At 50.5% G+C, this 13266-nt stretch overlaps 1 protein-coding gene across 3 annotated transcripts in view; it reads left to right on the forward strand.

The window, feature by feature from the left end:
- LOC125704585 (uncharacterized) overlaps positions 1 to 13266 on the forward strand; it is a 48357-nt gene that overhangs the window by 9815 nt on the left and 25276 nt on the right. For all 3 annotated transcript variants that reach the window (XM_048970328.1, XM_048970326.1, XM_048970329.1), the window contains 8 exons: positions 611 to 724; positions 2875 to 2988; positions 4221 to 4331; positions 4701 to 4793; positions 5090 to 5170; positions 9041 to 9145; positions 9504 to 9596; positions 10004 to 10093. In XM_048970328.1, the coding sequence (XP_048826285.1) occupies positions 611 to 724; positions 2875 to 2988; positions 4221 to 4331; positions 4701 to 4793; positions 5090 to 5170; positions 9041 to 9145; positions 9504 to 9596; positions 10004 to 10093 (801 nt within the window). The remainder of the gene's footprint in view (positions 1 to 610; positions 725 to 2874; positions 2989 to 4220; positions 4332 to 4700; positions 4794 to 5089; positions 5171 to 9040; positions 9146 to 9503; positions 9597 to 10003; positions 10094 to 13266) is intronic.

Genomic DNA, 13266 nt, shown 5'->3' on the forward strand with positions numbered 1-13266 from the left:
GGTTTTAGCATGGTGGGTAAGACAAGGACCTGTATGTAACCTGAAGTTTCCCAGCCCAGGTCCTGGGTGATACTCGGTCTGTTTACCTTTAGACAGCTGCTTAACCTGAACTGTTCCAGTGCCCAGCTGTCTGAAAGGGGACGGTTTTAAATAGCTAAGTATTGAGGTTTACTTAAGATAATAATTAAGTAGAGGAAAAGCAGCATGAAGTAGCTGCTCCACAGCTCTGCAGGCCTGGAGGTTCCTGTCAGCACCTGGACCAGAGGGAGGCTGATGGATTAAGGGAGTAAACTGCCTTTGTTTAGACTGGGGGCAGTTTGGCTTTATAGCTGTTTGGAAGCATGATTTAGGGTGAATAATGTCTCCCAGCCAAACACCCTCACTGACTTTTCATGACCCTTATTAATCTGCTTCCTAACCTGTGTGACTCTATGGGTTAGAACTTAACCGCAGTCTGATCCTGCTCTCTGATCCTGCTCTCTGATCCTTATTTGCACCTTAAATTTGGACAAAAGCTTCTGCTAAGTAAATGATCCACTGAATGCATTTGTATGTTTTCCTGTGTCTGACATTAATTACTTGTTGACTGACTATTTTTACATAATTTCAGGTTCTTTCATTGAGTTTTCAGCAAAATATTCCCCATCTCCAGCTGAGAAAGCAGCATTTGGAGGCATTATTGGTGGAATCATATTTATGTTCGTCTTTTATCTTGTACTCCGAAGTGAGTATGTTTATAAGTGGATTTCAGGAATATTGGACTAAAATTACTTACACATTTCTAATTTGCATTTAACCAAAGAAATGTCTGATTATTTTCTTCATTTAAATTAGTATAATATCTGTTTTGTTCACTGTTAATCTCTATCCCTGGGGCAACGGGGGAACTCAATGGTCAGCACTGCTGCCTGACACCTCCAGGCTGCTGATTTGAGTCCCCCTCTTCTGTGTCTGTGTACAGTTGGCATGTGCTCCCCATGTCATGTGGGTTTGAGTCCCCCCTCCTCTGTGTCTGTGTGCAGTTTGCATGTGCTCCCCATGATATGTGGGTTTGAGTCCCCCCTCCTCTGTGTCTGTGTGCAGTCTGCATGTGCTCCCCATGTCATGTGGGTTTGAGTCCCCCCTCCTCTGTGTCTGTGTGCAGTTTGCATGTGCTCCCCATGATATGTGGGTTTGAGTCCCCCTCCTCTCTGTCTGTGTGCAGTTTGCATATGCTCCCCATGATATGTGGGTTTGAGTCCCCCCTCCTCTGTGTCTGTGTGCAGTTTGCATATGCTCCCCATGATATGTGGGTTTGAGTCCCCCTCCTCTCTGTCTGTGTGCAGTTTGCATATGCTCCCCATGATATGTGGGTTTGAGTCCCCCCTCCTCTGTGTCTGTGTGCAGTCTGCATGTGCTCCCCATGTCATGTGGGTTTGAGTCCCCCCTCCTCTGTGTCTGTGTGCAGTTTGCATGTGCTCCCCATGATATGTGGGTTTGAGTCCCCCTCCTCTCTGTCTGTGTGCAGTTTGCATGTGCTCCCCATGTCATGTGGGTTTGAGTCCCCCCTCCTCTGTGTCTGTGTGCAGTTTGCATGTGCTCCCCATGATATGTGGGTTTGAGTCCCCCTCCTCTCTGTCTGTGTGCAGTTTGCATATGCTCCCCATGATATGTGGGTTTGAGTCCCCCCTCCTCTGTGTCTGTGTGCAGTTTGCATATGCTCCCCATGTCATGTGGGTTTGAATCCCCCCTCTTTTGTGTCTGTATACAGTCTTCATGTGCTTCCCGTGTGATGTGGGTTTGAGTCCCCCTCTGTGTCTGTGTGTAGTTTGCATGTGCTGCCCATGTCATGCCCAAAGTCTCTCTCAGGTGGCAACGATCAGTGTTGTGATAAGCCTGTGCATTACAGCACCCCTGCCCACCAGGCATCCTTTGTTACCTTTTAATACCCCCCTTAATGTCCGCAAATTTCATAGTTTTTTTCCCTACACTGCACCCATCTACCTAATGGATTTACCTTATACAAACCCAACTGCACCTTACGCTCTACTGATGCACACCTTCTACCCCCCCCTCCCCCCGCTCATCTCCATTCCGTGGGTGACAGGGCATTTTGTGTGGCTGGCCCTAAACCCTGGAAAACCCTCCCACTTGCATTACGTACATGCACTTCACTCTCCATATTTAAATCCATGCTCAAAACACACCTCTTCACTCTGGCCTTCTCAGCCTAGTCTTGACTTTTATGAGATTTTCTTTTATATTATATGTTTGTTTTGGTTGAATCTGGCGCTTGTGTGTTTTTAATCAATGTGTCCTTGTCTCTACATGCTACCTATTTGTTGTTTATAGCCTAAATACTTTTATATTTTATTCTTTACTTTTACTGTCCAGTGTCCTTAGGTACTTTGAAAGGCGCTTCAAATAAAATGTATTATATTTATTGGGCCGGCATGGTGGTGCAGTGGTTAGCCCTGTTGCCTCACACCTGGGTCACATGTGTGTGGAGTTTGCATGTTCTCCCCATGTCGTCGTGGGGTTTCCTCCTGGTACTCTGGTTTCCCCCCACAGTCCAAAAACATGCTGAGGCTAATTGGACTTGCTAAATTGCCCATAGGTGTGTACTGTATGTGTGAGTGCATGCTGTGTGAGTGTGCCCTGTGATGGGCTGGCCCCCCATCCTGGGTTGTTCCCTGCCTCATGCCCATTGCTTCCGGGATAGGCTCCGGACCTCCCGCGACCCAGTAGGATAAGCGGTTTGGAAAATGGATGGATGGATGGATGGATGGATGGATGGATTATTATTATTATTATTTATTGTCTGATGTGGGATTTTATCTGTTCTGACTTAAATTTTATTATGGTGACTGACTCTATTCTCACCCCCGTTTTCAGTCTTCGACATGGTGGTTTGGACAATATATTCCAAAGAAAAATATGAGAAAATATTTGCCTACATAGCAGGAATAACTGTAGTTACATTTCTGGTCATCTTGATTTCATCCATCAGTAAGTCTGTATAAGTTCCCATATGTGCTGTTAGCATGTTCTCCCCGTGTTTACACTGGTTCCCTCCACGCAGGGGCGTCATGCACCTTATTTTTTTGAGGGTTCACAGCTTCATATGCAACATGTATAATTTCCAAAACTTGAAATTCACTTGCTGACTGAGCTGGGACAGTCAGATTGAGTTCCATAATATGCCTGATGGCATAATACTTCCTGAAATATAATCACACATCCCAAATGTGGTTCCTCTGTAAAGTCCTATCTAAAGTCCAAATCCTATTTGTACCAGTTAGATAGAATGTAAGACCACACACCATATAGCTTTACTGGATGTGGTAATTGATGGTATATTTGTATCTTTAAACAGCTGAAGACAGATACAGTATTTTAAGTCAAACCATGAAATAATGTCCCTTCATACATTTTTTTCCAATCTCCAATCTCCAGATTAAATCTGGTTTTGCTGTTCATTGTGTCATGACATTCATTGAAAAGCAGTGCTTCTTCTGCATTGCATTTCCACATGGCACGGTTTCTGCCTGCTGCACACTGCAAAACAAAATGTCACGTCGATTGTTTTCCCGTACATGCTGAAGTGGTATTTGCAGTTCAAGGTGGCATGAATTCTGCTCTTCAGTGTGAAACAGGCTAAACAATCTGGAGCCTAAATCTAAAACCCTGAGGGACCCCAAGCCCCTTCAGTCTCTATCAGCATGACACCTCTGCCTGCAGGTGCTCTGCCCCCCCCCAACCCCCCAAAACATGTATTTAGGTAAAATGGGTTCTAAAATGGCCCATTGTGTGTGAGTGGATGTGCCCTGCGATGGATTGGCACCCCACCAGGCTGTACCTTGCTCTGGTCTTTTTAGGTATAGTTTCACCATGGAACTGTACTTGAGAAGTGGTTATGGATGGATGGATGGATGGATGGATGGATGGATGGAAAATATGTTTGTTTTTTTTTGGCCGCTGGGATTTCAGAAATGTACAGCATGGGTTGCTAAAATGTTTCACAATACAAAATGTTTCACAATTAATATGTACATTTAGGGATGTATGAAATATCCAACTCAAACACTGTGGGATGTGCTTTTCATACCACAATGTTTAATAAGGAATTCAGACCCAGAACCCCGAGATGACAGGCTTATGCAGGACCAGTGGACACGTCTGTGTTTGTACTATCTGACATGGATTTCATGGTGACTGACTCTATTCTTATATTATTTTAGTTACTGTCAGTGGTTATCTGGAAAAATATCACTCGGCTGCAGCTTGGAAAGAAAAACTTGGAATATTTTTCACTTTATTAATTTTTCCAATAATTATGGTTTTATTCCTAGGTAAGTATGTTTTCAGGTTTTGTTAAAGTATGTCTTTAAAATTTATTTTAGACTTGGTATAGAACTATTTATCTGCAACACTGTAGCGAATTAAACACAAAAACGTTAATCTTGGGCATTTGAATGACATTTATACTTAAAAGTGTGTGATTAATAAGTGCAATAAAATGCAGTTTAGGGTACAATGGTGCAGTAGCCAACTGAAACAGTCGTGTTTAACCTTTCTGCTATTTAAAGTGGGATGCACTTTCAATGTGGGATTTAAACCCAGAACTCTGTGCTCTGCAGGGTTTTAAACACAGGACCACTGAACACATCTGTTTTTTCACTCTGTGTCTGGTGACTGAAACTTATCTTCCCTTATTACAGCTGGTCTTTGTCTGGTTTGGATAATATGCTCCCGAAGAATAGGAAGACCAGTACAATACAGAGACATTCTTGGAATCATGGGTGATTTCCTGCGTAAGTATATTTATGTGGATTTATTTGTTCACACAGCCCTCCCCTTCATCACGTCACAGAGTTTCGAGGGACCTCTGACAGGGCATTATACTCCTTGGCCTGTGTTTTGGCCCCCGCTGCCTCCGGATCATGGGCCTTATTGTGCATGACCTCTCAGTGCAGCCGGGCCCTGGGGACGGCAGGATTAATCTCAGGGGAAGAAAAGCCCAAGGACACTTTGTTATTTAATATCATGTTATATCTGTATAGACTGATGAGGGAATGAAGGTGTCTGATTTGCTCTGTTTGCCTTACAGATAATCGCAAACTCTTTAACATGCTGTTCCTTGTTATTTACTTCCAATTGTTTGCCTGGATTAGCAACACATTTAAATTAGGTGAGTCTCCCTGCATTTTCATACTTATTATGTGTGGTGGAGGAGGGAGGTGGGTGTTTCTGATACATTTAATAACTTCTGCTGTGTGGAGGCTCAGTGTGTCACAACCGGCTGTAAAGGGGGTGGGGGGGGGGGGTGGGCAGAAAAGGAAGCAGAGATAGAGAGGTGAGGAAGGATGAGAACAGGGTTTAATAAGGTAAAATCAGGGTACGGGACAGGAACAGCAGAGACAGGGTAACGGATACAGCAGAACCAGGTGCAAACACAGAGAGCAAGGACTAGCACAGGTAGGGAAACACAGTGGAACCGGTCTGGTGAGCTCTGAGTGGTACAGGGATGAGAGACTGTGAGCGCCATCTGCTGGGTCCCGGAGGTGTTCTGTGTGTATGGGACCTGATTGGTCCAAACCCATGAAATCTTACTTACATGTATATATGGGGCTGAACAGCAGGGGGATGGATGGATAAAAACACGTCTGTGTTCACGGTGAGAAATTAGTTTATGACACTGTCTCTCTTATTTTTACTCGTCTGTATAAATGTGAGGGTTGAGGGTCATGCAGGTTTGAGCAGAATACTATGAATAAGCACATAGTGTCTGAATGCTGAATACACAGTCCTGAATGATTTCACTATTGTATTGTATGGTAGGGTATTCAAAATGTGTACCTTATTCAGAAAACCTTGTCGTGGCAATGCACAGCCTAACACACAGGCCTTCCAACAACTCCCTAACCAAAAGAATTTGAGTGGGCTGGTGATTATTCTGTCTCTAGAAGAGCCCCCTCCTTAGCTAAGGGTAGCAGCTCCCAAAACAAAGTTCTGAAGATGGCCTGGGTGCAGGGGAATGAGATGCGCGTCTTATGTATGCCCAGCTGGCTGCACAGGGGGGCGAACTCAGCAGACTCAGAGTTCCTCCCCAGGTCACTGTGCAGGGTCTCTGACTCCCCAAACCAATTAAACAGACATCCGCAGCTGTCCTCCCCTACTGGTCAGGGGTGATGTAGGCTCCTGGCCACCTGGTGAAGTAGTCCATTCCTATGAACACCTGCTACCCCTGTCAAAATGGGAAACTGGGCCCAAACAGTCCACCACCACTCTGTCCATTATGGCCCCACTGGGAGCTGCTGGAACCGGATGAGTGACTTGCCCATAGGGCAGTCCTTAATGTACTGCCCCCTGCAGACCAACTTGAACACACAGCTGTGATACACTACCCCTTCCTCTCCATTTACCCCCCCCCCCCGGGATAGCACCCCCCCCAACCTCTACACCACTGGCATCAGTATCTAATATAAAGGGCATGGATGGGTCAGTAGGGGCAGCACCGGAGCCTCACTCAGGGCCGTTTGCAGAATGCAGAAGGCCTCTTGGCACTGAGGTGACCAGACAAACTCCCTGACCCTCTGGAGCAGCTGGAACAGAGGGGTGGTCGTGTAGGCAAAAACCCCCAGGAACCTCCTGTAATAGGAGGCCAGGTGCAGGGAGCTCTGGAGCTGCTTCTGGGTGGTGGGAGTGGGCCAGCTCACTCTGGACAGGCAGTTTCACAGGGGGCTGTGGCAGACTCTGAGGGCTGTCGGTCTGAGTTCCAGCCACAATGACTGCCTGAGTGGGTGGGGAGCGACCACAGGGGCCAGCGTAGTAGCAGGCCCTCCCCGGAAGCTTAGAGTCTTGCACTCTAGGCCTGGCTGGCAGCCTGTAGCCCTGGTGAAGTCTAACCCCCGGATGCAGTGATCTTGCACTGCTGCTACCCACAGTGGGTGACATACTGTCCTGTTCCCAACAACCATGGACAGCATCTCCGTGCCACTCATGGGGGTCACCTCACTGCTCACTTGTTCAGATCAGTTGCAGCTGAGTTCAGGCGGCCCCACGTCAGGCCTCACCAGCATCACAGTGGCCTGTGTGACCACTAGGGCAAAGCAGGGGACTCTCTCCACTGGCACATGGCAAGTCCCAAGGGCAGGTATGGCCCGCCACTGCCACTGGGGGGCGTCATCATCGGCTTTTGGGGGGAGTGGAGTTGGACTCTCCTGTCTGTGCTGCTGGGCCCCTCCTGTGGCATGTGGAATCCAAGCGAGTATGCTAGGGGTTCGTACAGCCCCCTCTACGTGGACCCTGTGTCATTTTCCCCATGCTGGCCACACCCCCCAGCAGATCCTGGGGCCCGAGTGCAGGGGGTGACTCTCCTGGAGCCACGCGGCCCGTTACAACTCAGCCACTTTGGTTGCTCACGTGGGTCTCCCCAGCTCTGAGCTGTTACTGCACACGGCCCATGCAACAGGTATGTCCTCTCTGTGGGATTGGGGCCCTGGCCAGCTTGGCCCACACAATCTCTCTTTCCATCGCCAGCCCCAGGGCTGCCTGCAGGGGGCAAGGCTGCTCCAGCTGAATATGGAGCAGCTGCTTTGGGGACAGAGCCCCCAAAGGATGAGTGGTTCCTTTCCAGCTTACTCTGTAATTTGTGGGAAATGTGTGCATAGATCCATCGCAAAGGTCCTCAGTGTTGTTGGCTGATGTCTGAAGAGGCTCAGCTGGCTGTATGCAGCAAAGTCTCCAAGTCACCTTAAAGGAGATCTGGTTGAAGACACTGCCCAAACCAGCTCTTGGGCACCCCTACTAGTACAGCATAGCTGTGTCTGTCCCCAGGGCTGAGAATCAGGAGGCAGGACGGCGTCATTCATGTGCCACATTGCCAGCTGCACGGCCTTTTCCTCCAGCTCCTTCCCTTGCTGATGTCGAGGGTGAACCAGGGCGGGGAGCAGTAGGTGGAGTTGAACCGGTTTCCTTGGACATCCTGACCATGTCCTTTCCAGGCAGAGCAGCGTTCGATGCCCTGTGTGTCGTGACCATCATTAAAATTATCTGCCATTTGTGTCACAGTCACCCTTCTGTTAGTTTGTATCAGACGGGATCGTCTTCACTCACATCTCACATCGATCAGTCATGGCCACCCAACACCCTGTCAGCAGGTCGTGGTTTTTCCCTCCTCAGACTCTCTCAGTAGCTTCTCACCACGGCTGGCTGTCAGCTCCCCACAAGCCTTGCTGTATCGGAGATGCTCTGACCCAGTCGTCTGACCATAATGATTTGTGGTGCGTTTGATTATCTATCGGAACTCGGAAATTCCGAGTTGAGTAACATCACATCCGACAATCTCCCGTTCGAGTTACCACAACTCGGAACAAACATGGCTGCCTCCATGACTACACTGCTGTGTGTTATTGCTTTATATTTTAGCAGTTTTGGAGTAAGATTATTATTTCCGAGAGACAGACAAACAAGAAACACGAACTTCGTCAAACCACATTAAAAGCTTTATAAAATATTTTTGTACATTCATAGAGATATTCTTTTTTTGAGAGGCAAATAAACTACAAACAAGCCAAAGACACTAACAAGGTAAAAATCTGATATTGCAGCTAGGATACTATTTACGGTCATGATACGGTATTCTCTAAATCGAACACATGCAATTAGCATTTTAAAAGATTTGTAAAATACAATTACTGTTGAGTGTGTAAGCCGCCGTGTTGAAATTACGTCACAGGGGCAACTCAGACAAGAAATTCTGTCCGACATCAATGTCATAAAAGAGGCGTGTTTCCGACGGGAAGTGACGTTTTTCGTGACGTTTCGTGACGTTTTCATCTGAGTTGGAGAGAAATAATCGAATGCACCATTTGTCCTTGTCAAAGTCACTGTGATCTTTATCTCTTCCCATTTATTCGGCATTCAGCATGTCGACTGCGATTATCAAATATTATCTAATATATCCCAGATCTTGACATTGCCATTTTCACCAGATAGTAAACATTATCTATCTATCTAATCATCTGACCACAAACTAATATGATCCTTCTGTTCTCAGAATATTCCATTCCGATTACAGTAGCTGCATTGGGAATGTGTGCCTGCATCTTTGTCAAGGATTATTTATTCTCTCGTGAAGAAAAGCGCTTGGAAGGATTTTACTGTAAGTATGAAATTCTGTACTATACCATATTCAACCTGTTTGTCACTGATAATTTACATGTCACCTTTTATATTTAGTTACTGTAACACAGTACAACTACTCCATGTAGTTCTCAATATTCAACTGATTATATGTAGTTTAAAGCCGCAATGACTTGCACAATGATGCTTATTCAAATATTCCTTTGCTAATGATTTTTAGCCATATTTTTCACTATGATTCCAAAAAGTACCATTAAACATCGTATCAGTTTCCATAAAGCTCACCTTCTGCTAAATATTATATACTGACCTGTATTTGACCTTCACACCCTTGAAAAGGACCTGAGGTCTTATCTATGACCACGATTACTTTTCAGATTTTGCTCAGAAAATCCTTTTGGGGATTTTCTTCCTGCTTCACCTAATATTAAGTTTCCTGTATCTAAATGTGATTCTAGAAAATGACAAAGGTAAGGAAAACCTTTGAATGTAAGGAAACAATTTGATTGTAATAAAGCTTTAATTTTCAGCTATTTGGCAAATTGTGTTTGTAAAATGTTTAGAAACCAGAAATATTTTTGGGCTGCTGTTAACAATAATGCAATATAACCATTTCTAGTTTTAAGTTATTATTGAATTACACCTTACAAATAAAGGCATAGACTGTGATGTAATCAATATGAAATAGACAGTAACATATTATGCATGAGCTGTAAAATGGACACTTCTAGTGATGGAGTGGTTTTGTTATTTAACTCATTCTGTGTTTTTTTTGAGATGCATTTATTGATTTTAGGGGAACAGGAAGCTGTTTATTTCATTAATAAACTTTGTTGTATTAAAAAGTGTAATTAACTGCAACTAATTCTAACCACAGGACGACCTGTAAAGATCTGCGAGTTTGTGTTTGTCTACATTCTGACTGTCATATTCCTCTTTTTATTCTGGAATCGGTTTCATTTACTTGGTATGTATTTGTTTTACTTAAAAATAATTTTAAATATCGCTTTTATTGATATGTTTAAATATTTTGTTGAATAAATATCCTTTTATATGTTAAATGAAATATTATGATTTCTTTTTTTATTTTGTAAACAGAGCATTACAGATGTTTTAATGAAATACCTAATGGCTGTTTGACTGTATATATAGTGTTGTGACAAGTAATTGTCAATCAATCAACCTAAGTGTCACGGGTCGAGGGCAACGATCGCGAGCAGAGCGGCGATCGTGCGGGTAAGGAGAAGGCAGGCAAGCGGGATACGGGAAAACGGGGGTTTAATCGGGGAACAGGACGGGTAACAGGCATTGACTCACAAACATCAATGACAGACAAAGCAAACTGGGGAGACCAGGACTTAAATACACGGAACAAGGCAGCAGGAAACAAGACACGACTGGGCAGGATCAGGAAATCACACGTGGGTAATTAGGGGGCGTGGCACACAGGAGGAGCGGACGAGCCGGGCATGACAGAACCCCCCCCCCAAAGGCGCGCTACACCGGGCGCGCCTAGGAAGGGGGCGACGGACGGGACGAGGCAGGACAGGACCTAGAAAACAAGAACAGAATTAACGCAGGACAGGGAACAGGACCGAGGTACAAAACAGAGCGAGGGACAAGACAAAAGACAAAACCTGACAGAGGGTCGGGAAGGCAGACAGGCAAACCAGGAAGGGAGACACAGAAGGAACGGGCGGAACAAAGGGGCCAGGAGTGCAAGGCGGGTACACCGGGGCACCAGGAACAGAGACGGGAGGAACAAAGGAACGAGGAACGGAGAAAGGAGGAAAGACAGGAGGAGGAGCAAACAAAGGAGGGACCAGGGCAGGAGAGAAGGGAGAGAAGGCGGGGGAACAAAGGGGAGCCCGTGGGAGCCCCAGCGGGCGACGGGCGGCAGCCGGAGGGGCCGCAGGCGGCCGGGAGGCCGGAGCCGAAGGGGACCGAGAAGGGGCAGAGGAGAACGGGCGAGGGACCCGTGGAGGGGCCAGGGAGGGAGCAGGAGGGAGCACCAGGGCAGGGGACGAGGGAGCTGGAAGGGGCCAGGGTGAAGGCACGGAGGAGGGGGGAGCCGCAGCAGGCGGCGATGTCCGGGGGAGGGCCGGAGGTAGGGGCCCCGCAGGCGACCGAGGAGCCGCCGTCGGAGAACCCCCAGGCGACCGACCAGGACCCGGAGAGGGGAGCGAGGCAGGGCGACGAGGCACCGGAGAGGGACCCGCAGGCGACAGCCGACCCGGAGGGCCAGGACCCGCAGGCGCCAACCGAGCCCCAGCGCAGGCGAGGCAGGGCGAGCCAGGGGGCAGGGCGGGCGGGACCCCAGCCCTGCGTCTGTGTCCCCTCCCTTTACGGGACACAGACATGACCCCAGGTTGGGGTCGAGTTCGCCGGGGCGAGGGAGAAACTGTCACTGGGGGCGCCTCGGGAGCTGCTGCAGCGCGGTCAGGAACTGGATCGCTGACAGGAGCTGCAGGTGGCTGCAGTGGGGGCGCCTGCCCGGGAGCTGCAGCAGGTGGCTGCAGTGGGGGCGCCTGCCCGGGAGCTGCAGCAGGTGGCTGCAGTGGGGGCGCCTGCCCGGGAGCTGCAGCAGGTGGCTGCAGTGGGGGCGCCTGCCCGGGAGCTGCAGCAGGTGGCTGCAGTGGGGGCGCCTCTGCAGGGACAGGAGAGCGGTCAGGAACAGGAGCGCGGTCAGGAACAGGAGCGCGGTCAGGAACAGGAGCTGGCTGCAGTGGGGGCGCCTGCCCGGGAGCTGCAGCAGGTGGCTGCAGAGGGGGCGCCTGCCCGGGAGCTGCAGCAGGTGGCTGCAGAGGGGGCGCCTGCCCGGGAGCTGCAGCAGGCGGCTGCAGAGGGGGCGCCTCTGCAGGAACTGGAGCGCGGTCAGGAACAGGAGCGCAGTCAGGAACGGGAGCTGGCTGCAGTGGGGGCGCCGGCCCGGGAGCTGCAGCAGGCGGCTGCAGAGGGGGCGCCGGCCCGGGAGCTGCAGCAGGCGGAGGGAGCGCCGGGACAGGAACAGGAGCGCGGTCAGGAACAGGAGGTGGCTGCAGTGGGGGCGCCGGCCCGGGAGCTGCAGCAGGCGGCTGCAGAGGGGGCGCCTGCCCGGGAGCTGCAGCAGGCGGCTGCAGAGGGGGCGCCTCTGCAGGAACTGGAGCGCGGTCAGGAACAGCAGGTGGCTGCAGTGGGGGCGCCGGCCCGGGAGCTGCAGCAGGCGGCTGCAGAGGGGGCGCCTGCCCGGGAGCTGCAGCAGGCGGCTGCAGAGGGGGCGCCTCTGCAGGAACTGGAGCGCGGTCAGGAACAGCAGGCGGCTGCAGAGGGGGCGCCGGCCCGGGAGCTGCAGGTGGCTGCAGTGGGGGCGCCGGCCCGGGAGCTGCAGGTTGCTGCAGTGGGGGCGCCGGCCCGGGAGCTGCAGGTTGCTGCAGTGGGGGCGCCGGCCCGGGAGCTGCAGGTTGCTGCAGTGGGGGCGCCGGCCCGGGAGCTGCAGGTTGCTGCAGTGGGGGCGCCGGCCCGGGAGCTGCAGGTTGCTGCAGTGGGGGCGCCGGCCCGGGAGCTGCAGCAGGCGGCGGCGGCTGCACGGGAGCGGGGTCCGCCGGCAATGGCGGCTGCACGGGCGCGGGGTCCGCCGGCAATGGCGGCTGCACGGGCGCGGGGTCCGCCGGCAATGGCGGCTGCACGGGCGCGGGGTCCGCCGGCAATGGCGGCTGCACGGGCGCGGGGTCCGCCGGCAATGGCGGCTGCACGGGCGCGGGGTCTGCAGCCCTCTGGAGCAGTAGGAGCTGCCGCACGTCCTCTGTCATACTCTCCAGCTGCTCGAGGTCGGAAGCGGGAGTAAACGCTGCAAAGCTCCTCTGGAGTCGCTCCGTTAGCTCCCCTACCTCCGGACTTACTGGAGGGACCAGTTCCCCCCAGATCCTCCAGAACAACCCCTGAAGGGCAAAGAACTGGGAGGCGCAGTTCACCGGCTTCCCTGGGTGAGGCGCGGGTAGCGCCTCCGGGGTGGTTACTGCGGGAGGTGGAACTGAGACGTCCGGCGTGGGTAGGGCAGAAGTAGCCCTTATCAGAGCGCGGGGTACCCGGGGAATAACGTCCCTCATCGCTCTGACACCTCGGTTACCCAGCCGCTCGGGCCGGTAATCACACCGCTCGAGG

The sequence above is a fragment of the Brienomyrus brachyistius genome, chromosome 12, assembly GCF_023856365.1.
Source record: "Brienomyrus brachyistius isolate T26 chromosome 12, BBRACH_0.4, whole genome shotgun sequence".
Taxonomy (NCBI): domain Eukaryota; kingdom Metazoa; phylum Chordata; class Actinopteri; order Osteoglossiformes; family Mormyridae; genus Brienomyrus; species Brienomyrus brachyistius.